Source organism: Panthera uncia, chromosome B1 (genome assembly GCF_023721935.1).
Source record: "Panthera uncia isolate 11264 chromosome B1, Puncia_PCG_1.0, whole genome shotgun sequence".
NCBI lineage: Eukaryota > Metazoa > Chordata > Mammalia > Carnivora > Felidae > Panthera > Panthera uncia.
Window position 1 is genome coordinate 93238426 of NC_064811.1, and position 24751 is coordinate 93263176.

The following is a 24751-nucleotide window of genomic DNA, read 5'->3' on the forward strand; positions in this document are numbered from 1 at the left end:
TTTTCTTTTCTTTTCTTTTCTTTTCTTTTCTTTTCTTTTCTTTTCTTTTCTTTTCTTTCTTTCGTATACAAGTTTTATCTATTTGGGTAGCCTAATCATTTTATCTTCTCATTTGTCATTACTTTCTCTGCTTTTAAATTTAGGTCTTTCCAATCAGAGATCAAATTCAATCTTTTTGCATTGAACTCTTTCATTCAAGAGGAGCTCCTCGTATGGAGTAAGAGGGAGGCTTGGACTGATTTTTATCTTTGTCCAAATAGTTAGCTTGTTGACCTACATACTTTGTGAAATAAGCCTATTTATTTGAATGCTTTATTTTTACTTGATTTCCTTTATATACCTTATGGTCCAGTAGTTCATAAACTTTAAGCATTGGGAGTTTCTTCAAATAAACTGTTACCTAAGAGACAAACTCATAAAAGAGACAAAGAAAGGTTGAGGCGTGCTGGCCCAAGAGGTAGAAGGCTGCCTCATGTCTCCTTCTGATCTCTCTCTGTCCCAGGATCTTGACAGAGCTGCGAGGCAAAACATCTCTTAAACCAAAATGTACTTCTATGTGCTTTCCTGTCTCTTGTGTTTTTGCTCTCATGGATGCTCTGCCTGGAATGCCTTCCCCATATGGAGGAGTGGGTGATTACAAGTCTGTGCATTGACCGGGAGAGCACCAATCCTCCTATCAGAAGCTTTGTGTTTCCTCTGTAAATCCTATTTATGAAATAAAGCTATCATTGACCTCAAACCTGGGGTTAAATATACATGAATTCTGGTACACTGAAGAATGCACTCATATATAAAATATTTTGTTCACATGCATGAAAGCAAAATAAATGTGCCTCTACTCACGTGTAAGCTTCAAAGTCCCCATTGTTGATAGCTTCAATCAGTTGTTCAGTGACTTTGATAATTTCTTGCTTTCGTGCTAAAGGCAAAGATAGATTATTTTATGTGGCTTTTGTCCTTTGTTCTCATAAAACTCTAACAATATTGCTATTTTTCTTAGAGTTTTAACATTTAAGACCCATCCGTCCCCCAAACATGGTGTTATTCTCTCTACAATCTTGCTGTTTATAGTGCAGAGATCAGCATCATCGACTTCTTTTGGGAGGCTGTAAGACTCACAGATTCTCAGGTCTACTCCAGACCTACAGATTCAGAATCTGCATTTTAACAGGACCTTTAGTCACCTAGAAATTCCAGGCTATATTTTTTAAATAAGTTCTCATTACCTTCATCAACATAATTGGGTTTGTAATTTTTTTTTCTTTGAACATTTAACAGATGTATGTCTATCTTCAGAATACAGAGGATCTTTTACATTGAGACACTTCAGATACTTTTTACCGTTCAGCTCAACCAACTCTGCAAAAGGGGATGCTAACACTGTAAATGACATCATATTTAGACAAATGGCCTTCAGTGAACTCTATGAATTGGAAAACCAACATATGAATCAATATGTGGACATAGGCAGATAGTTCGATGGAACCTCCCTGAAGAGCTGTCAATTCCAACACCAAACATGCTTTGTTTCTATTTCCAGCCCACAATTGGTAAAATTATTAATAGTTGGCTTGGCTCAAATCCCACTTATTCAGTAAATTCCTTTCTGATTCCATTTGCAAATGTTCCTTGCCTTTTCTGAATGCCTACAGTGTATCATTCATTTGGTAATGAAGCATATGCTATAATACCACAACACCTTTTTTAGTTAAATCATTACTAGTTTTAAATTGTTATTAAACTTTGTTCACTGTGTGATGGTCTTTCTAGTTAAATTAAAAGCTCCCTTGGGGCGGGGTGGGGGGAGGCTATTTTTTGCATCCTCTAAGTTTTATTCCAATGTCTTTAAAATAGGTGCTCAATAAATGTGTGAATTTGATCAACTGCCATTAATGATAATCTTTTGATTTCAGAATTCTATTGTTACTAATGAAATTAATGCATGGAATTTTTAAAATTTAAATTTCTATGAGTTTTGCTTTAAGAACATTGTGATACTTCCTTAAATCACTGGAAATTAACTAGGAGAGTCACAAAGAGTTATATTCATTCTATCTTAGTGAAGCTGCTATTCGTAACAGAAAAAGCAGAAGTCTGGTTTTAGATAATTTTTTTTTCCAAAGTTTGTTTATTTATCTTGAGAGAATGAATGAGAGTGCAAGCAGGGATGGGGCAGGGAGAAGGGGAGACAGAATCCTAAGCAGCCTCTGCACTGTCATCGCAGAGCCTGGCTGAGGACTCACCAACTGTGAGATCATGACCTGAGCTGAGATCAAGAGTTGGATACTTGATCGACCAAGCCACCCAGGCACCCCATTTTGTTATTGATTAAAGGCAACCAATATGTATTTTTAATGAAACTGATCATTATTAAACATGTTTTAACCACAAAGTGCTTACATTTTCCAAGTTATGATGTTCCTTATTGAAAATAAATATTCTGTAAACCTAACCTCACTTATACTATATGAGACTACCCTATAAAATATGACTGTTAATAATGCCAAGGTTAATAATATAAAAAAATAACTATATAGGTTAGATTTCATTTTAGTTACATTATTAACTTTCTTTTATATTATGAAAAAAGAACAAAGTTTCTTAGCTTCTACACACATTTAAAACATTTTTTGCCCTTGTTCAGTTGATTTATGAATATCTAGAATATATCCAACACCAAAACATACTGACACCAGTAGTAGCAGGGAATAATTCTGTAATAGGGATGCCACCAGTGGCACATTTTAGCTTAATTTAGTTAGGCAATAAGTGATTCATCTGTTTCTGGCCTCAACAGTATGAACATTTGGCAAAAGTGCATGACAGCTGACCCGATTCTGGAATATAAAGGACACTGGTGCTCAGAAAAGGAGATTAAGAAAATGTGACTATCAAAACCTCCTCAAAATTAAATCCTTGTTTAAAGCTAATATATTTCCTAGTTTGCTAAGTAAAAAACTACAGTTTAGAAAATGTGAATTTTTAAAAATGAGATGGAAGAAAAACGAATGTGAAATCAGTACCCTTTGTAGAGCTTCATTAGGCTAAGGCTCAGTTTACAGAGCATGAAAAGTTCAAGGTCACGTTCTGAATTTTCTCAACATCTCTACCTTCCCTGATAAACAAAATATGGAATTAGAATATCGGCTTTAGGTATGGCCATCTCTCATACTGTGAGTCACTGTGGAAATACTTATTATCTCTTTAATAGTTTACAAGCTACAACTGGCTTAATTTTTGTCCTGCACAATCAAAGCAACACAAATTGCCTTCTCTCTTAGTTCTTAGGCTCAGAAACAATGGTCCTTTAGCTGGCAGCACAGCAAGTGGGAATTAGTGAGAATGCTTCTGTGCTGCATCATCAGGAAAACAACATGACAATCTTGGCTTCAGAGGCCCTGGAACTCAGGAATCTTTAGAGTGCTTACTTCCCTGGGGCAAAGGAGCCTGAGTGAGTCATAGGTAGCACATGACAGCTGACTCTTTAAAGGAAAGCAGAAGTCTGGAAATGAATCATTTGTATATAGTAGTCTACTGTGGTTGGGACTATTGCCACAGTGACCTACAGGAAGAGTGAGGTGAGGTTTTGGTGCTTGCTGTCGAACAGTGAGGATAAGGGACAATCTACTTCTCAGAAGTGAGGTTAAGGGACAGTCACTGTGCTAGGTGCCTGGGTGCCTATCTTCTGTAGAAAGGTACCCCTATCGTCTGGCCTTCCCTCTTCCTAAATATCAAGTAATGACCACTCCAGAATTCAAACTGGGGACAGCTTGTGATGTGTCACTATTTAACAATTCAGATGAAGGAAAATTGTACCAATATGGCATTCCCTGCATACCAGAAGTTTTTCCATCTTTAGCTAGCATTTTAATCACTGGGGACTGATTACTCAGTAGTTTCATTTACAGAATAAAGGTACTGAAGCCTATACCCATAAGTCCCAAAGTAGTTTGTGGGGATTTCCAGGTTCCTAGGGGAAAGGCAGGAGAGAAAAGTAAGTGGGAGAGATGTTTCAGATTCTGAGTGTAATTGCTTCCCATGCAACCATGCAAAAGACCTAGGAACATTTTTATGTTCAAATTCATATTCTTTTTGGCTCCCTTATTTTTCCAAAGAGGACTGTTAGAGTTAGATAAGGATGTGAATGGTCCCAGTGTTAAAAACTAACCAACAAAACAAGAAACCCTGGGAACTGAGAATAAGTACATAATAAAACAATGGATAGATTTCAACATTTCTCAAACATTATCAGATCTGAACGATGATCAACAACGCTCTGGGATATGCACACAAACATTACTTACCGGTTTTACAGGTAAGTACAGAGAATATAGGCACTGACCAAGGGACACAGAGTTTGCTGATTACTCCTTCCCTCCATCTTGAAATACTTTTACTGCTTTCCTGCTTAATAATTGTGTGATCATATGAACTCTTATTTACTATGTTCTCTTTCTCTACCTGGACTTTAAATGTTTCAATTCCTTTCAAAGGTTCAATTTGAGGCCCTTCTCAACATACACTGTATCCTTCTGAACCCTCCCACACCAGTGTTTTATATTGCTATTTATGTCCCAGTGACTGGCACATTGTTACTTCCTTTTTTCTAGTCTTTTCCTCTACCTCTGTGTGTCAGTGCCTATTTTGGAATCTTCATTTGGATATCTCAAATGCATCTTGAACCCAACATACGCTAAACTGATCTAATGAACTTCTACCTGCACAAATCTATTTGCTTTTCCAGGGATCTCCCTCTTGGTAAATGGCAACATCATCATCCAGTTGCATAAGCCAGAAACCTGAGAATCATCTTTGAACCCCTTATCCTACACACCCCATCCAATCTTTCAAGTTCTGTTGATTTTGCCTTTTAAAATATATTACATATTGGGGTGCCTGGATGGCTCAGTTGGTTAAACGTCCGACTTCAGCTCAGGTCATGAACTCGTGGTTCGTGAGTTCAAGCCCTGCGTGGGGCTCTTTGCTGATAGCTCAGAGCCTGGAGTCTGTTTCAAATTCTCTATCTCCCTTTCTCTCTGTCCCTCCCTCACTCATGTTCTGTTTCTCTCTCTCTCTCTCTCTCTCTCTCTCTCTCAAATAAACATTAAACATTTTTTTTTTAAATTAAAAAAATAAAATGTATTACATATTAGTTCTTACCTTCTTCACCACCACTCTGGTGTAAGCACCCATCATTTCATAGTAAGTTATCTGAAGAGACACTATGAAATCTGGCATAATCTCGACTCTGCTCATCTCACCAGACTCATTCAAAGGCCCTTTTACTTTATCCTCTCCACTCCACCCATACAGCCTACTCTCAGAAATGGAAAATGGCCAAACTGCCTTCTAGTGTTAGCCCGTATATATTATCCTCTCTTGGAGAACGGTCCCCCATCTTTGCTTCCACTTCTTTTATCAGATCTCAACTATTATTTCATTGAAAAAGCCTTCTCTGACCCTCATTTTAGGAGAGGTCTCCATGTTATAAATTCACACTTATCTTCTCCTACAACTGCTGTTTAAAAGCACCTAGCATACTAGAATTTACATATTTATTTGTGTGGATTTGATTACATTTTCTCTATTTGTAAGCTCCACAGGGGCAGATAACTTACCACTGCAACCCAACATCTAGCATAGTACATGCTTAATAAATATTTGAATGAACAATGGGTCCAGAACAGACTCAAGCGCTTTCTGATTCCCAATCCAGTGGCCTTTCCAACATATAAATACTTCATTTTTAAATGATGGTCAGAGAGCCTTTAAAAAATATACAACTAATAAAACAATTCAGATTTTAAGAAGCTTACCTTATTGTTTACTGACAGTGAAAGAAAATACTCTTCAACTTGTCTAAAACTAACCATCAAATTTCTTTCTCTTTTTGACTTCCTTATTTTTGCTAATGCAACCACAATTTTACTGGTCTCCCAGCTCAAAACCTTGGGTTACTTCTAGACTCTGTTCTCTCCTTTGTCCTCATATTGTCCTCCACAAGTCATTTAATTTTCCATTATCATCTACATGATGTCTCCTACATCATGGATGTAGCCTCTTCGTCTGTTTGCTTGCCCTTGGCAATCTCATTTATTCTTCTGGCTTTAACCATATAATGAAGACTGCCAAATCTCTATCACTAACCTTAAACCTTTCTGGGCTCCAAGTTCATATTTCTATCTGATTTGTAACATCTCCAGTTACTCTGGCATTTCAGACCTAGTAGGGTGCCAAGATGGACCTCAAGTATCTTCCCTGAGAAACCTGCTGCTTGTCTTCTATCACTCACCTTGGATAGTGATGACATAATCTGCTCAGTTACCCAAACCAAAAGCCTTGACACTTCCTTTTCTTTCAGTTCTTCATATAGCTGATCACCAGTTCTTCTTCACTCATCTACATCTTTCTCAGATCCATTTATTCCTCTTTAGGCTAATGGCCACTTCTCTGATTCAGGCTCATAGAAGTTCCTAACCACTCCTGCTCCAAGGTCACATCCCACTCACTCCCACTCTCCACCCCTCACTGTTGTAAAATCATCTCTGTAGAATAGGGCTAACCATGCCTTTCCCCCACTGTCTAGAAGCCAAGCCCAATATTCTTTGTTCTTGAAAGATCTTCCTACTTTATTTTTCTAGCTTTGACTCTTCACACTTCTTTTCCCCCAGGAGTCCCATATAACGTATTCTATAACTACACCAAGTGTCTCACTTTTCCTCAACTAATCCTGGCTCTTTGATAATGTTTTGCCTTTCTTCTTACCATTTCTTCTGTCTGAAAACTCTCCCTCTTCTGTCTGGAAACCTTCAATATTCTGCTCCAAAGTTCTCTCTTTCCTACAGCCTTTCCTAAGTGCTATTCACAACTCTTTGGTTATACTGCAGTCTTCCTAAAGCATTATCACAGGATGTTCATAAATCTGCTCAGGCAGGACTTGACAGTTTTCTACCTTCAACACCTGGCACTGAATAAATTCCTATAAATGCATGCACATATGAATACATAGATGAGGTGTATAAAATATTATATACATTTTGAAACATTAGATAAATGCCAAGTATGCTGGTGATGATCACGTCTGGCAGCAGTTTGAAAGTAACTGTGCTAACTGAAAAGGCACTTATGGGGGCACCTGGGTGGCTCAGTCAGTTAAGTGTCCAACTCTTGGTTTAGGCTCAGGTCATGATCTTACAGTTCATGGGTTCAAGCTCTGCATCAGGATCTGTGCTGACAGCATGGAGCCTGCTTGGGATTCTCTCTTTCCCTCTTTGCCCCACCCTGCTCCCTCATGCTGTCTCTCTGTCTCTCTCTGTCTCAATCTCTCTCTCTGTCATAAATAAATAAACTTAAAAACACACAAAATCCCTTAAAAAAAAAAAAAAGAACTTACGGATCTTGCATAGCTCAGAATCAGCAGAATGACCACTCTGTGTGACGCCATGGTATTTTAGATGCCAGAGTAATTTGTATAGATCTAGTAAGATAAACTAGGCATATCTAGCCAATGTTTAAACTTGTAATTTCTTTTCAAGAGAACTGAGTTCAGAGAAATATCCTAGTTATTCAAGCTTGAACTTTCCAGTAGTTATAGGTTTTGGATTAAGAAGTTTGCTGAGATGAAACCATTTGACAATTAACCTTACTCAGGCGTCTATCTTGTCTACTGTGAAACTCAGACTAGGAAATGAACTGAATTTATAGATGCAAGTTGATCTTTACTAAAATGTTAGCACAGTATCATACACTGAAATCTTTTAGTGAACTGTGCCTAAAGACTACTTAATGATCAAAAGTTGCACAATTAAAATTTTAGCTTTTTGGGGTCTATTAGCTCATTAGCAATTCTGCTCATTTACTTTTTGCCAAGAGGTATAGTTCTATTTAATTTAACTTCTTTTTACATATCTCAGAGGTATTGGGCACTTGGCTGCCAGAGACTTGAAGGACAGGGAGGTTAAGTGACTTGCTCAAGTCATCCAGCAAAGTCAGAAGCTGTGCCAGGGCTGGAACTTTATTTGGCTGAGGTATCTGTTTAATTCACTAATCTATGTTCCTTTCCAGCCCACAGTGCCTAATTCAATATTTTGAAATAATAAACTTAAATGAACCACCTGAGTGCCTTTGAACTTACTCTGGCAAGGTGACTGACTACTTAATTACTGTGCCAAGGTTGTAATTAATTATTATACCGATTTCACAAAACTGGGTGCCCCATGGTTTCATTGTCTTTTTCCACACTGCCATTAACGAAAATAACTCTTAGCAATAGTTATTATCTTCGGCAAATATACAAATTAGGATCATTTTCATGCTATTGGTAGTTTATAGAAAAAGGTGCCTATCAACTAAGCTGTTTCGCATTTCCTATGCAATTAACAGCTTGCTTCTTAGTGATTTCATTTTTATTTCACTAGTTTCATGTATTAACATTCAGGAGAATATTTTCTATTATTTTGGCTTTTAAAATCAAGCCCATAAAAGATTTTAGAGTTGCCTGGTTTACCCTGGAATATATTACTTAAATTAAGAGCTGGAAATTACCAAATTTCTCCTCAGTAATGCTTTCAAGAATTGTTGTAAAGCTCACTTACCCAGAAGTCACCTGTTGAACGACATCAATTACTCAGCTCTTTAATCACTAGTGTTTCTTAAGATTACAAAACTAAATTATTCAAATCATCTTTGTACTTTGCTCTATAAAAACTGCTCTTAGTTTCAAAGCATAAAATGTTAATTGGGAGAAGAAGTGCTATTAATCTTAGCCCTGTTAAATTTCTATGACTTGGCAATAGATGATTAACAAATATTTAAAAACAAAAAAACTCTAGCATTGGGATCATTTAGTATAAGTGAAAATAGGTTTACATTTTTAAAAAAGTTTGTGAGGATATCATTGGGTTACAAAATATGACCATGTCATTCCTAAAATGATTCTAGATGTAAAGAAGTAAAATATTTACTATTTTTTGTAAAAAATTAAGGGATGTATACTTATAAAGACTTTCATTAAAAATGGCTTACGTTAAGTTTTAGAGTATAGAGAAACTATATGTAGTTATGTAGAATATTTGCTTATATGGAAGAATTCAGTCCAGCCACATTAAAGCAATTGAATAACTGTTCTGGTATCCCCAACTGACTTGTAGAAGCTAGAAACAGCACAACATTGTGAATACCATTGAGTATTTTAGTATTAAGATTTGTGTGAATCAGATAGGTGTGGTACCACTTCCAATTAAGAGTTGATGACATGGAAGAAAAAGATTTTAAGAAATTGGTTCAAAGATTCACATCAATTGCTTGAGGATTAAACTGCAGTCTCCTCAACAATGTGGGTCGAACTTGAGGGTATTATGCTACGTGAAGTAAGTCACAGAGAGGAAGACAAATACTGTATGCTTTTACTTATATGTGGAATCTCCCAACCAGACAAACAACTCATAGAAAAAGAGATCAGATTTCTGGTTACCATAGGCAGTACTGGGATAGGAGAAGGGGGAATTGGAGGGAGATGTTCAAAGGGTACAGACTTGCAGGGCGCCTGGGTGGCTCAGTCAGTTAAGTGTCCAACTCTTGATTTCAGTTCAGGTCATGATCTTCCAGTTCATGAGATCGAGCCCTGTGTTAGGCTCTGTGCTGACAGTGCAGAGCCTGCCTGGGATTCACTTCCTCTCTCTCTGTCCCTCCTCTGCTGGCACTCTCTCTCTCAAAACAAATAAACTTGAAAAAAAAGGTACAGACTTGCAGTTATAAGGTAAATAAGTCCTAAGGATGTCATGTACAACGTGGTGACTACAGTTAACACTGTTGGATGGTATATGTGAAAGTTGTTCAAAAGTCCATCCCAAGAGTTCTTACCAGAAGAAAAAAACTTTTTTAAACATTTCTTTTTTTATATCTATATTAGATGTTAAGTGTTAACTAAACCTACTATGGTAATCATTTCACAATATATGTAAACCAAATTCATTTGTTACATATAAACTTATTTAGTGCTGTATGCTGTATATTAATTATATCTTTAAAAAACCATAGTCTACTAGCATTCAAGTTTGTACACTTGAATGAAACAAAGATACTAAGCATTCTCAATGAGTATCTGTTTCCTCCACTGTAGAACCAAGGTGATAAAGTTATTTTCTCAAAAGAAAATAATCAGACTTGAAAAGGAGACAATGAGATAGAATTTTTAAATATCTGGAAAATTTTTGTTTTGTTTTGTTTTTTGACAAGAAGGAAATCCAGCCTTCCCCAGACCCTGGAACTATAATGAGTCCAATTAACCCCTCCAGTTAATTTTACATAATATCAGCCAAAAGAAGCATGTGTCTTTATGGTCAAAAGTAATTGTCAAAGTGTTAATGCTCTGTTATGCAATATGAATAGCCAGAACTAAGTATGTATATGTATGTATGTATGTATATATCTATATCTATATCTACATCTATCTATATCTATCTATCTATATCTATCTATATATACATATATATATATATGTATGTATGTATATATAGATAGATAGATAGATAGATATAGATAGATATAGATATAGATATATATATATATATATATATATAGAGAGAGAGAGAGAGAGAGAGAGAGAGAGAGAGAGAAGGGTTAAAACCCTGTGCAGTCATGAGTAAGTTTTTCTCCCCCAATGGTTTCTATTGTGGTTTAGCTTGATATTTTATTTTTAATAACTTATTCCATTCCTATATAAAAAGTATACAGTTTGAATTTAGAAAAAAATAGAATTCAGTATATTCTTGGATAAGTTTATTTGTAACTACACTTTTCTGAATAATTCAACTGGTAGGTTTGTAAATGCTCCCTGGGACCAAGAATGTAAGATAAACTTAACAGCATGTTCTCTATACTCCAAAACCATTTTAAATCTTTGTTTTGCACAAAGCAAAAATAAAAAGCAAGCAAACAAACAAAAAACCCTACCAAAATTAATTGAAGTGTGATGTGATTTTTGAGAAAGACTGAGACTGAACACAGTAAGAGTACACAAAAATAGTATTCTGCCTCCATATTTATTGAGCCCAGTCTGATTTTCTGAAGTCTTTTCTCCTTATCTCCATGTTCACACAACTCTTAGTCATATTTCGAAGTTTCTCATACCAGTGTTGTCTCAGTAAGGCTGAAGTGAAAGCGTTTTTTTTTTTTTTTTATCACCTACCACTGTATAGATATTTTAACTCTAAGAATGTCATGTCACTTTTTTCTAAGCATTAAGTACGTCTACTTGTCCCATTTTGAACCATTCCCCCAAATAGGTAGCAGCATCGCCTGTCATTGAAACTCCATACTTTCTAGCTAATTCTCATCTTCAACGGCTACAAAAATAGTGGCTGTGCTTTCATTACAAAGTCTATCATTATCCAATCCATAGCTTCCAGAATTAATAAATGAGAACTGAAAGGGCAGATGAGGTCCAATGAAATGGGAAGAGAGAGGACAATTTTCAAAACATATCATAGAATACAATCGCACTCATACATAATTCAAGAGTTCTATAGTCTCTCTAATCAATAGTAAATTAGGGAACTAGTGTAATAAGTTTATAGGACAAATAACATAAATGAGGAGATATTTTTAATTTCGAAAATTGTGGAATAATGATAGACTCTCTTGATAAGTCAGTTTGTCTATGGCATCCAAAGGCAGCATTCAATGTAACATATGTGCCTATATACATGTGACCACTGTTGCCTTCTGAGATGCAAGACCACTGCAGTGAAAAGGCGGAGCTGCAGTCAGTTTGGATATAAATTTACAATGTTTTGTCACAACTTGGAAAACTTACTTAGAGGAAAATTACTTACATATACCTCCTTTTTTCAACACACACACCACACACACACACACACGCGTGCACGCACACACACACACACAAGTCCCTCTCACAAAATGTTATAAATTCCTATAACTCTTTTGATGTCCCCATGCATTTGACAGATTGCACTGGTAAGACTTCTAGGACCAAGAGTCATTTCTGTGATTTGTTACTACATTTTTCAAAGCTTAATTTGGAAAGGTAAAAATATCCTATCAGACCAGAAGTTCTTAAGTGAGTTCTCATAGCAAATGCTTTTTACTAAAGTGATTCCTCATATTGGCACTCTATAATCAGTTCAGCTCTGGGATATTCTGTGCTAAATTCAGCTTAGGAAAGTAATGTAAAAGTACTTGCTGTAATATCTTGACCAAATTTTACAAACCAGTAAAATTATTCTTTGTTTAACCAACGTGAGTACAATAATTTATGAACCATATATTTCAGAACATATTACTGTCACTTTTATTCTAGCATGTATTATAAAGTAAATTATCTTAAATTAACACATTATTATAAAATGTAACTTAGAATGGGTACATTTTTGAGTAGGGAATATTGCTTTGCCTTTATCTGTTGAATTCAAATGATGAACATTCATCAAATACACCATTCAGGTTGTTTGGTGAGTAATCAACAGTCCACACATATAAAATTCATATCTATATAATGATAAATGAGATTAAGATAATAGTAAGAATCTTTCATAGAGAATAATTTTGAGTTAACATGGAGATACTGACTTGGAAGTTCAGCAGGGCAGACCACCATAAACATCTTTAAAAATTATCTCTAGCATTTGTATCAACAGATTACACAACACAACATGATGAGAAATGAGGTATAACTTAAATAACACTGATGAGGAAATTCTCCAATAACTCACAACCCTGATCATGTTAGAAAATTCTAGTATAGACTCTAAGGATACCAACTTTGGGACAGATTCAGACCTTCATCCAAAACCCATCTTTTTGTCTTGTTTTTTTTGTTTGTTTTATCCTCCATAACAAGTAAACACCACATTTCATTTTTATTAGCTGTTTATTTACATGATATTATTAAAAATTTTTTTTAATGTTTTTATTTATTTTTGAGACAGAGAGAGATAGGGCATGAGCAGGGGAGGGGCAGAGAGAAAGGGAGACACAGGATCCAAATCAGGCTCCAGGCTCTGAGCTGTCAGCACAGAGCCCGACGTGGGGCTCGAACTCATGGACTGTGAGAACATGACCTGAGCTGAAGTTGGATGCTTAACCGACTGAGCCACCCAGGCGCCCCTAAATGACATTATTAAATTCCACCTTACCCTGCTCTGTTTATGTGCAAAATTATGAATGAAGAGCTATTTCTTGAAGAAAGATTTAAAATACACAATCTCATATACTCACACTGTTTCTACACTGACAAAAATATCTTTAAAAAGTCATAGCAGTCTCTTTAAAGTAAGCTGCCTTTTCTGTCATTAAAGATCATTAATCTTTTCAGAGGTTATTTATCTACTGTTCAGGAATATCTTTACATTTTATTCACCTTAACTTTATATAATGTGGTACAATATTTGATTAGAATACTAGACTTCTGAGTAAAGCAAGATAGGTATAGAATAAAAACATACTCAAAATAGATACCACCACAAGTTATTTTCCCAACTGAAGATATTCCCTAGTTCAAATTATAAACAAATGACATTTTGGAGCAGCATTTTTTTCTTTTTTTTGCTTTTTAAATTTGAAAATACATAATGGCAATGGGGTTTTTGTCTATTACTCAAACTTCCTAAAATCCAAAATTCTCTCCTTAACATTTTCCATCTGTGTTTTGCTAGATAGACACACTCTAAATAACCACATGTAGTGATGCTAAAGAAATCAATGATCCTGTAATAAATTATTTAACAAAAAGACAAATAGGTCTCTCACACTTGATCCGTTAACTTCTATCAAGAGGTTACAGTCTCCAAGAGGGATATTTTATGTAATGTTTCTTGAGACATTTTGCTTGATAAGTATGTAATAATTTTGCACATATATGCTTCTTTGTAAATATATATTTTACTTTTGTGGAAAACAATCAGTCTATATGCTTTTACTCTCAACAAGAATAATCAAGACAGCCAAAACTGAGCAAATTAAAAAAAAAATTATGTTTATTTACTTTTGAGCGAAAGACAGAGACAGAGGCATGAGCAGGGGAGGGGCAGAGAGAGAGAGAGAGAGGGAGACACAGAATCCAAAGCAGGTTCTAGGCTCCGAGCTGTCAGCACAAAGCCTGACATGGGGCTCGAAACTCACAGATTGCGAGATCATGGCCTGAACCAAAGTTGGACGCTTAACCGACTGAGCCATCCAAGCACCCCAAAACTGAGCAAATTTTTCAAAATACTTGAAAACATAAAAAGATTGGTTTAGATGAGGGAAGGCTGAATCATTAATACATTTATGTTTAATTACAAACAAAGTATGTCTCTGAACTCAAAATTTTAAGTGTTCAAACAAAATTAACTTATGGCAAAAACCTCATAAATAATTTATTAATCTATTGAGTGTCTAGCATATGGTACCATGGAGGGAAAAAACAGTGAATTAACATTAACATAATCTACCTTGAAAATTCACCAAAAGTCAAAGGTATACTCTTTCTTTAATAAAACCCTTTTCAAAAAGTAGGAACTTTTAGTGTAAAGCAAAAAATGAATATTTCTGTACTTGGGCAGCTTTTATGTTTATGTATATAAGTTGGCTGAATTCTATACATGACCTTAACAATTATAAATCTTTACCCACTTGTCTGAAATAAATGGCTTAGGAAATAGAAACACTGATTCTAAAAAAAAAAAAAAAAAAAAAAAACAGGTCCCTTTAGATTCATGGTCTCTTTTAATTGTGAGCCTTGGTGCTTATATCATCTACTAATAGGAAAGAATGGCCAGAAATAATATAATTTCACTAAGCAGCTCTCATGAGATAGACATTATACCAGGCATTTAACTAACAATCTCTCTAGTGAACATTACCATGCTTTATTATTGTTATTATTGTTAGGATAAAGCATATCAAACTACTTTTGAAGGTAAAAAATAAAAAGTTAAGTATTGAGATACTATCATCTCTAATGTACATACGACTCAGAGAGGTTTATATAAAGGGTTGGATTACACAGTCCATCAAAGGCTGGGCTGAGATTCAAACATAATATGTTTGACATCAAAGCACATGTGCCATCCAAACAAGGAAGAGGATCGTACGTGAGTTACTTTTTACATTTGCAATTTCTTTATTTTTAGCTCCTAAATTATGGGGGGAGGGGCACAGAGCATCTGCATAAAAACCCATGAAGATAAAAATGGAGAGATCATAACGTTGAAAGTATTGTCATCATTTTATTGGCTGGTAGGACAGGGCATGGTTGGTATCCACCATACTTCCTTCCTCTATCAATTTAATATTTGTTATTCCTATTATTACCAAACACTGGTTTAGATACTGCAGATACAGCAGGGGACAAAACAAAAATCTCTGCCCTGAAGAAACTTACGTTCTAGTAAAGGAAGAGAGAGACATTAAACAAATAAGTAAAATAAATATTTCACATAATATAAAGTACTAGGGGAAAAGCAAAGCAGAGAAGAAGAATGGAATTGGCTGGATTTGAAGGCACAATTTAAAGCAGGGTCATCAAAGTCTGAGAGGGTATCATTTAATCAGAGACATAAAAAGAGGAGGCAGCAAGCAACATGGAATGTGTATCAAGACATAACAGGCAGGGGACAACAAGTGAAAAGGCCCTAAGGCAGGAACCTGCTTGATACATTTCAGGAATAGTGTTCCTGAGGTATATAACATGAGATGAGGCCAGATGGTAAAGGAAGGCATGGCTGGTGGAAGTTCTCATCATGGAGGGACGTTCAATTCTAAAAGGGCTTTGGCACACTATGTTGAAACTAATATAACACTCTGTATGTTAACTATACTGGGATAAAAATAAAAAGTAAAAAAGAAGATAATAAAATGGCTTTGGCAGTCACTAGAAAATACAGAGTGGAAACATTATACAATCTGATATATGTTGAAAGTGTCACCCTGACTACTATGTTGTGAATAAACTATAATCAAGTAATGCTAAAGCAAGTAGACTGGATAAGAAGTCACATCAATAATATGGCCAAAAGATAATACTATCTTGGACCAGGGTGGTGGGAGTAGAGTTAGTGAGCAGCTGTCAAGTGGGAAAAAAATGTGTGTATTTTGAAAGGGGAGTCCGTTGGATTTGCTGATAGACTGATAGACTGAATGCAGGGTATAAGCAAAACTGAGGAGACAAAGAAAGTTTTATTTATTTATTTTTTTTTTGGACAAAGAAAGTTCTAAGATGATGACCTGGGAGTATTAAAGGAACTAGAATATACCATAGACATATCAAGTTCAGTTTTCATAGAGGCACTTCATCACAGATATATGAAAAAAGGTTGGAGACATGATATATAGGAATAATGCAATTACATCAAAACACTGCAGACTTGCACTGATAGTATGATGTAGGTTTCTTTTTAAAGAAAACACAATTGAATAGTTTAGGAATGTTCAAACCCAAGTGTAGTTTTTAAATTTTCTCATCTAATCTAAAGAGATCAAACCAAACATCCAAAGGTACTTGCATATTGAAAATTGTTTCCTTTGGGTGCTATAGTACCCACATATAAGTGATTAAGAATAATATGGCTCTAGCAGGGACATTCATTTTATCACCATAAAACAAATCACTGCAATCCCAACAATTAAATCAGTCTTTCTGTATCAACTACAATGCTTATTTTAATATAATGGGTGGGCAAATTCTGCTAAACAACACTGGCCAGGAAAAAAATGTTATACCATTATATATATATATACATATATATATATATAAAACAATATTATATAATATATAATATATATTATAATATATATAATACAATATTATATAATATATAATACAATATATTTTATATATATATAAAAGGAAAGAAAGGAAGAAAACTGACAGACTAATTCATTAAGTACATTTTATTCATGTATCCTGGAAGAAATTGTCTTTAACACAGAATAAAATTTTAATGCAAAAATAGCCATTCACTGGGGAAATGTACCCAGGTATAATTTCATTAAAGAGGATACTATAAGACTGATAACTCCATAAGGAAAAATGTAAGCCTTTTTAGCCTCAGCCTAGTCTATCAAATCCAGCACACAAACGGTGCTCAATAATTTTTTTCTAAAAAACAAAACTGGATCCAAACAGTGGTCTCTTTGTTAGGAATTACATGTGTTACATGCATCTGAAATTTTCTGTATTGCTCACATATGACTCTAGCTGTGTCCTTATATTTGTTTTTTAGTGAACATATTATTCTTTCTTTTATAATTATCTAAATACCAGCCAGAAACAAAGAAGGTATGTTAACATGCAGAATTGTCTTTGTCTTTTATAGACTCACTCACCAGGGCAAGAAATGTGGCTAAGTGCTTACTTAGTACATCTTACACTGAAGGTACCTACAGAGTATTCATTGACTATTTGAATTGAATAATGAAAATACCACTATTCAAGATGCAAAAAAAAAATCCTTTACTTCTACATAATCTCTTCCATTAAGCTCTTTCATTCAGTAATACCTTCTCTGCTTCTTCTTAGAATATCTCCACTTAACATGGTCTGAATTGGAATGACCTGTAACCAGGTAAAATAGTAAAAATGCACAGAACTCAGATTTATTTATTTGACTGCCTTACACTTAATGCCTCCTGAACAAACCAAAGGGACTTGAGCAGAAGTCCATACCAAAAAAAAAAAAAAAAAAAAAAAAAAAAAAAGCCATTTCATTGATTTACAAGAAGAATCACTAAATGATCGAGACATAAAATAATACAAACTCAGCAAAGGAAATAGTATTTCATTAAAGTATTTTATCCTAATAAATAATTTCAGAATTATATAAATTTATAGCTAATAAAATATAAATAAGTATAGTTTCTGCATAGAAATGTATGAGGTAAAATAAGTTTAGATATTTAAAGTAATTGTAGATAGTAGATACCTTAAAAACATGAAATACAGCCCCATAATAATTCTTGCTGGGATGTGTTTAAAGTACTAATTTTACAGTCCATCAGTGCTATGATAACATTTTGAACATATAGTTTAGTGGACCATATTTTCCCATTGTAATAATATTCCATAAAACTGCAGCAATTTATTCCTGAATTCAACTTTATTCCTGAATGTCTTTTTATAATTGTTTTGAATAGCTTATAACATCTATATTTATACTATTTTATAATGTGTAATTGTGGACACTTTAAAATATGAGACTTCATAAAAATCTATTGTATTAAAGTAGGGTTGATAAAAACCTTACAACTCTGTATTATTGATTTCAGTATTTAAATTATGTGACCTGGTAAAGATTGAGCCACAGAGAAGTTATGCAACATGTTTTAAGTAAGTTAGATAAAAGAAGTACAAACAAGAGTATAAACTCTGGATTCCAATCAGATCCTTGCTAATATTTTTTACATCATTAAAAAAAATAATAAAGTTACAATCTGAAAAGGTAAGGGAGACAGAGAAAGTAATAAAATACTTTAAAACTTGAAGATAACTTTAAATTAAGCTGCTTATGGCACCATTTTTATTAGGTAATGGGAAATATAGGTAAATGTAAAAAAAGAGTTTTACACTTAATACATATGCAACTATATTATAATGTAAATTAGATCTTATTGACTATGAAATTTTTGATTATATAAATTGTGAGTCTCGTTACCTCTTATACTGTTAACTTCCATATAAACTAATTATCTATGAATAGTATATGCTAGATGTTTAAGCTTTGAATTATTAAAATGAATTCAAAGCTAAAAAAACTGATAGTTTAATTATGATATGGAAATTAATCAAAGAAATCAAAAAGTATACGGAAAGAAACAGAAATGAGAACAAAACTGTTCAAAACCTTTGGGATGCAGAAAAAGTGGTTCTGAGAGGGAAGTTTATACCACAAGAAGGAAGAAAAACCTAAGATTACACCTATAGGAGCTATAAAAACAAAAACAAAAACAACACACACACACACACACACACCCTGAAACCAGTAGGAAGAAGGAAATAATAGATTACAGAAGAAATAAAACATATGGAAACTAAAAAAAAAAAAAAAAAAAAAAAGGAACAGATCAATGAAAGCAGGACGTGGTTCTATGAAAAGATGAACAAAATTGATAAACCTCTGGCAAGACTCCTCAAAGAGGGAGAGAGAGCAAGAGAATAGACTCAAATAAACAAAATCTCTAATGAAAGAGGAGAAATAACAACACTGCAGAAATACAAATTGTAAGAGAATATTATGAAAACTGTACACCAACAAATTAGACAATCTAGAAAAAATGGATAAATATCTAGAAACATTTAACCTATCAAAACTAAAGAAGGAAGAAATAGAAAATCTGAATACATTGATTACCAGGCAAGAGACTGAATCAGCAATAAAAAAACTCCCAACAAATAAAGTCCAGGACCACCTGGCTTCACAGGTGAATTCTACCAAACATTTAAAGAAGAGTTAATACCTTTTCTACTCAAACTATTCCAAAAAATAGAAGAAAAACTTCCAAATTCTATGAGGTCACTATCATCCTGATATCAAAAGTAGATAATTACACAAAAAACATACTACAGGCCAATATCTGTGATGAACACAGATGCAAAAATCCTCAACAAAATACTGTCCTAGCAAACTGAATCCAACAATACATTAAAAAAATCATTCACCACAATCAAGTGAGATTTATTCCTGGAATGAAAGGGTGGTTCAATATTCACAAATCAATCAATGTGATATGTCACATCAATAAGAAAATGAAAGAAAAAAACCATATGCTTATTTCAATAGATGCAGATACATTTGACAAAGTACAACACCTATTCATGATAAAAACCCTCAACAAAGTAGGTTTAGAGGGAACATACCTCCACATAATAAAGGCCATATATGAAAAACCCACAGTAGGGGGATAACTAAGAGCTTTCCTCCTAAGGTCAGGAAAAAGACAAGGATGTCCACTCTCAACACTTTTATTCAACATTGTAGTAGAAGTCCTAGCCACAGGTATTAGACAACAAAAAGAAAGAAAAGGCATCCACGCTGGTAAGGAAGAAGTAAAATTTTCACTATTTGCAGATGACATGACACTATGTATAGAAATCCTTAAAGACTCCACATAAAACTACCAGAACTGATACATGAATTCAGCAATATCACAGGATACAAATTCAACCTACAGAAATCTGTTGCACTTCTATACACTAATAATGAAGCAAAAGGAAAAATTCAGGAAACAATCCCATTTGCAATTGCCCCCAAATAATAGATACCAAAGGATAAACCAAACCAAAGAGGTGAAAGACCTGTATTCTGAAAAATATAAAACATTGATAAAGGAAATTGAAGATGACACAAAGAAATAGAAAGACATTCTATGCTCATGGATTGGAAGAACAAATATTGTTAAAATATCTATATTACCCAAAGCAATCTACAGGCTTTATGCAATCCCTATCAAAATACCTACACAGCATTTCTCACTGAGATAGAACAAAAAATCCTATAATTTATATAGAACCACAAAAGACCACAAACAGCCAAAGGAATTTTGAAAAAGAAAAACAAAACTAGAGGTATCACAATTCCAGGCCTTGAGTTATATTACAAAGCTATAGTAATCAAAACAGTATGGTACTGGCACAAAAAGAGACACTCAGATCAATGGAATAGAACAGAAAACCCAGAAATGAACCCACAATTATATGATTAACTAATCTTCAACAAAGCAAGAAAGAATATCCAATGGGGAAAAAAAAACAGTCTCTTCAACAAATGGTGTTGGGAAAACTGGACAGCAACATGCAAAAGAATGAAACTTGGCCACTTTCTTATACCATACACAAAAATAAACTCAAAATAGATTAAAGAGCTAAATGTGAGACCTGAAGCCATAAACATCCTGGCAGTAATGTCTCTGAGATTGGCCATAGCAATATTTTTTTTTTGTCCAAAATTTCTATTGATTGATTGATTGATTGTCAAATTGGCTAACATACAGTGTGTAAAGTGTGCTCTAGGTTTTTGGGGTAGATTCCTGTGGTTCGTCACTTACATACAACACCCAGTGCTCATCCCAACAAGTGCCCTCCTCAATGCCCATCACCCATTTCCCCTCTCCACCCCCCCCATCCACCCTCAGTTTGTTCTCTGTATTTAAAAGTCTCTTATGGTTTGCTTCCTTCCCTCTCTGTTTGTAACTATTTTTTTTCCTTCCGTTTTCCCACGGTCTTCTCTTAAATTTCTCAAGATCCACATATGAGTGCAAATATATGATATCTGTCCTTCTATGACTGATTTATTTCACTTGGCATAATACCTTCCAATTCCATCCACATAGCAACATTTTTCTAAACATGTCTCCTGAGGCACAGGAAATAAAAGCAAAACTACACTATCAGGACTACATCAAACAAAAACACTTTTGCACAAGGCAAGTCAGAGAAAGACAAATACCATATGATTTCACTCATATTTGAGGTTTAAGAAACGAAACAAACAAGCAAAGGAAGGAAAAAAAGGGAGAGAGAGAGAGAGAAAGGTCAGGGGGAGAGACAAACCAGGAAACAGACTTAATTACAGAGAACAAACTAATGGTCACCAGAGGGGAGCTGGGTGGGGGGATGCGTGAAATAGGTGATGGGGATTAAGGAGGGCACTTGTCATGATAAGCACTGGGTAATGTATGGAGGTATTGGATCACTGCATTTTATACCTGAAACTAATATAACACTGTATGTTAACTATACCTGAATGAAAATAAAATAACATTAAAAATACTAAAATAAAGTGAATGTAAAAATAAAATATAAACAGGAGTTTATCTGTTTTCAAGGAATAATCTACAAAAAAATACAGCAATTAGCAAATATTTTTAGGTTTCAATTCTGAAAGGCAATTGTTAATTTAGCTAACAAGTTGTGCCTTGATATGGATCCTTGGTGGTCATTTTAAATATGAGTATTAGAAAAGTATGTTAGAATAAATTACCCTATTTTGTCTTATGGGAGAGCCAAACCTGGCCAAAATGTCATACATTAATCTGTTTTCTATGTCACAACGCTTTGTCCGTAAAAATGCTAAACCTGTAGCCCAGTCTCTATATAAACATTATGAAAAGCATGTTTTGTAAACACAATATTTTAACCTTAAAAAAAAATCCAAAAATTAAGGTAGGAGGAGTCTTAGAACATACATGATTTAGAATTTATGCATTATTTAATTAAATAATGCTCTATTGTTTTCTAAAGGTGTATACAGGGTTTTGCAAACTTTCTAAGAAAGCCATTTATAGAAACTTTGAATGGTGAAAATCTATTAACATAGAATGAGCCTGTGTTTTCCTAATGATGAAATGAATGGTTACATGTTTTTATTGGTTTTGTTCCTTTCGATTTAGGACTTTGTTTTAAGCTAGAGTTGGCAGTGGTTTTGATCCTGTATTTTGTCGGCATGGCTAAAGAAGCCTGAGGCTGTCACTGACAAATTTAAGATACAAACATAGCAGAAGGCAAAGACTAAATGAGAAATTATGAATGAGTACGGAGGTAAAATAAAGGAATGTCAAAAAGAACAATAAAGAGAAAATGAAGTTATTTTATATTGGTGGTAGAGCAGAATAAATTCTGCATCAGTTCTATAAGTTATTGATCCTGATTTAAAAGTTAAAGGATCGACAGGAAGATACACACATACAGACATGAATTTTTCTAAATAAACCCTTTTAAAAATCAAATTTTGGATTAGAAACCTGAAAGAAGTTATTATGCACTGCACTACAGATCTTCTAAGACACTTTTAACCTAATGGAATGACACAATTATCAAAGGTTCTTAAATAAAATAACCAGAAGTTTCTTGATTTGCAGACTCGCTTGAAGGGAGAAAAGCATGTAAGACAAGTGCTGAGTTACTGCAGGGGAATCTGAGGAAGATTGGTATCGCCTGATCATCTGCCTCAGGGAATCCTACCCAGCAATGACGGTCTTCTGTTGAAAAGATAACTTAAGAATAGTTGAATCTGAGTATTTAGTCATCACATTGTCCACTAATGTACACATTTACAAAGAAATACACAAAAAGCTCATTAATCAAGTGATTGTGTAGAGTAGCCAAGATTTTGAAATCCAGATGTCCTCAAATACCAGGCCCCATTCAAGTGATAAAGGTGTCAACACCCTTGCCCTTAACTGGGCCTTCTGCAAACATTCTATGCAAGTTCATTGTCATCATCTATTTTTCAGCAAAAGGAAAAAGAGGATAAACTAGAATGAAGTCCCCACACACAGGCTGATAGCGATACATTTCTGCTTGCTGTACAGAACTCCTATGGTCTAGACCCACAAGAAAGATGAAATGCAGCAAGAGATCCAAGCAGCTGCTCAATGTAATGAGATGCTGGAAGCAGGGTGAGTGACAGAAATGACATAAGGGCACAGAGGAGCCCAACTTCGACATGTGTCACGCAACTCTGGAACTCTGGGAAAGAGCAGCAGATGGACCAAACCGATGCATACCCATCAGGAAGAAGTAGCTGACTCTGAGCAATGGTGTCGGGCAGATTATGAGGTGGAGAGAAATTGTGGCATACAGTGACAGGCCCTGCAAACTGGCTACAGCCACAAACCAAAGGACAGTCTTCAAATGTAGACAGTGCTGAGAGGACCATTACTACACATCACTGGCTTTAAGGACATCCATAATCCTAGAGAGCTTCACTGTTAGTGTTGCCATCTACTAACTAAAGGCCAATGATGACAGCTGTTTTTAACACAAATTAACGAAAATGTTTTACTAGAAATGTATTCAAAATGGAACGACTATTTCAATAATTTTAGACCTAAAAAAATCATATTTTGAGAACACCAGTAAACTCTAATAGGAAAACGTATTTTGTTTGTTTTTGGGTAGTAATAACTATGCCTCATTAAGACCCCTTTTTATTTTTAAGCCAATAGTGTCCTTCCATTACACTGAGTTTCCTGATGAGTTTACAGACATAGCATTAAAGATAATATTCGGTTTTGAATATAGGACAAAATTAGGGAATGGCTCAAAAAATCCACACTAGGAAGTCCACATTGCCTTGGGGAGAGAAAACAACAAACTTGAGAAGCTTTTATAAAGAAGAGTTGTAAAAGAATGCAAATTCCTTAGGATGACCGTGAGCTTGGGAAGGGAAATGTTATGGTTGTAACTAAATGCTGAAGGTTTTTTAAAAAATGAAAAATAAAATGACTTTTAGATATAAAATACCATTTTTCTTGGGTCTCACTTTTTAAAGCATATTTTCTTTATATTTATTGAATTAAACGAGAGAAACAGCCTAAATCATAGCATAAAAGCTTTCTGTAAAGCGTAAAGAATGTCTTGACTCTGAGTTGCTGAAAGCTCTTGAATAAGACTAGTTCACCAAAAGATGTGGAGCTCAGGCAAACAGTAGGCATTCAAAAAAATATTTGCTGAATGAAGAAACTGAGGTAGCCTAGATACAGCTCAAGAATAACACAGATTGGGGCCTTTTGAAAACCAAAGGCCATTTTGAACAGAAACTAATAAAGATAGCTCAAAGAAAATGATCTTTTCAAAATCCTGGCTTTCTAGATGCTCTAGGTTTTCCTGAAGGTGAAGGACTACCAATCTACTATGACTTCTATCTCCCACCTTCTTTAAGAGCAGTTAGCCTATCTACTTTCTCTGCCCCTCCCCCCCCCAACCCCGCCACCTTGAGAAGGCCAGAAAAAGGTATTCTGCCATTGGTTTAACCTC

The 24751-nt window shown here is 34.7% G+C and overlaps 1 protein-coding gene across 15 annotated transcripts in view; it reads right to left on the reverse strand.

Moving 5' to 3' along the window:
- The window catches only part of CAMK2D (calcium/calmodulin dependent protein kinase II delta), a 312759-nt gene that overhangs the window by 10959 nt on the left and 277049 nt on the right, over positions 1-24751 (reverse strand). For all 15 annotated transcript variants that reach the window (XM_049631079.1, XM_049631068.1, XM_049631071.1 and 12 more), the window contains one exon: positions 844-919. In XM_049631079.1, the coding sequence (XP_049487036.1) occupies positions 844-919 (76 nt within the window). The remainder of the gene's footprint in view (positions 1-843; positions 920-24751) is intronic.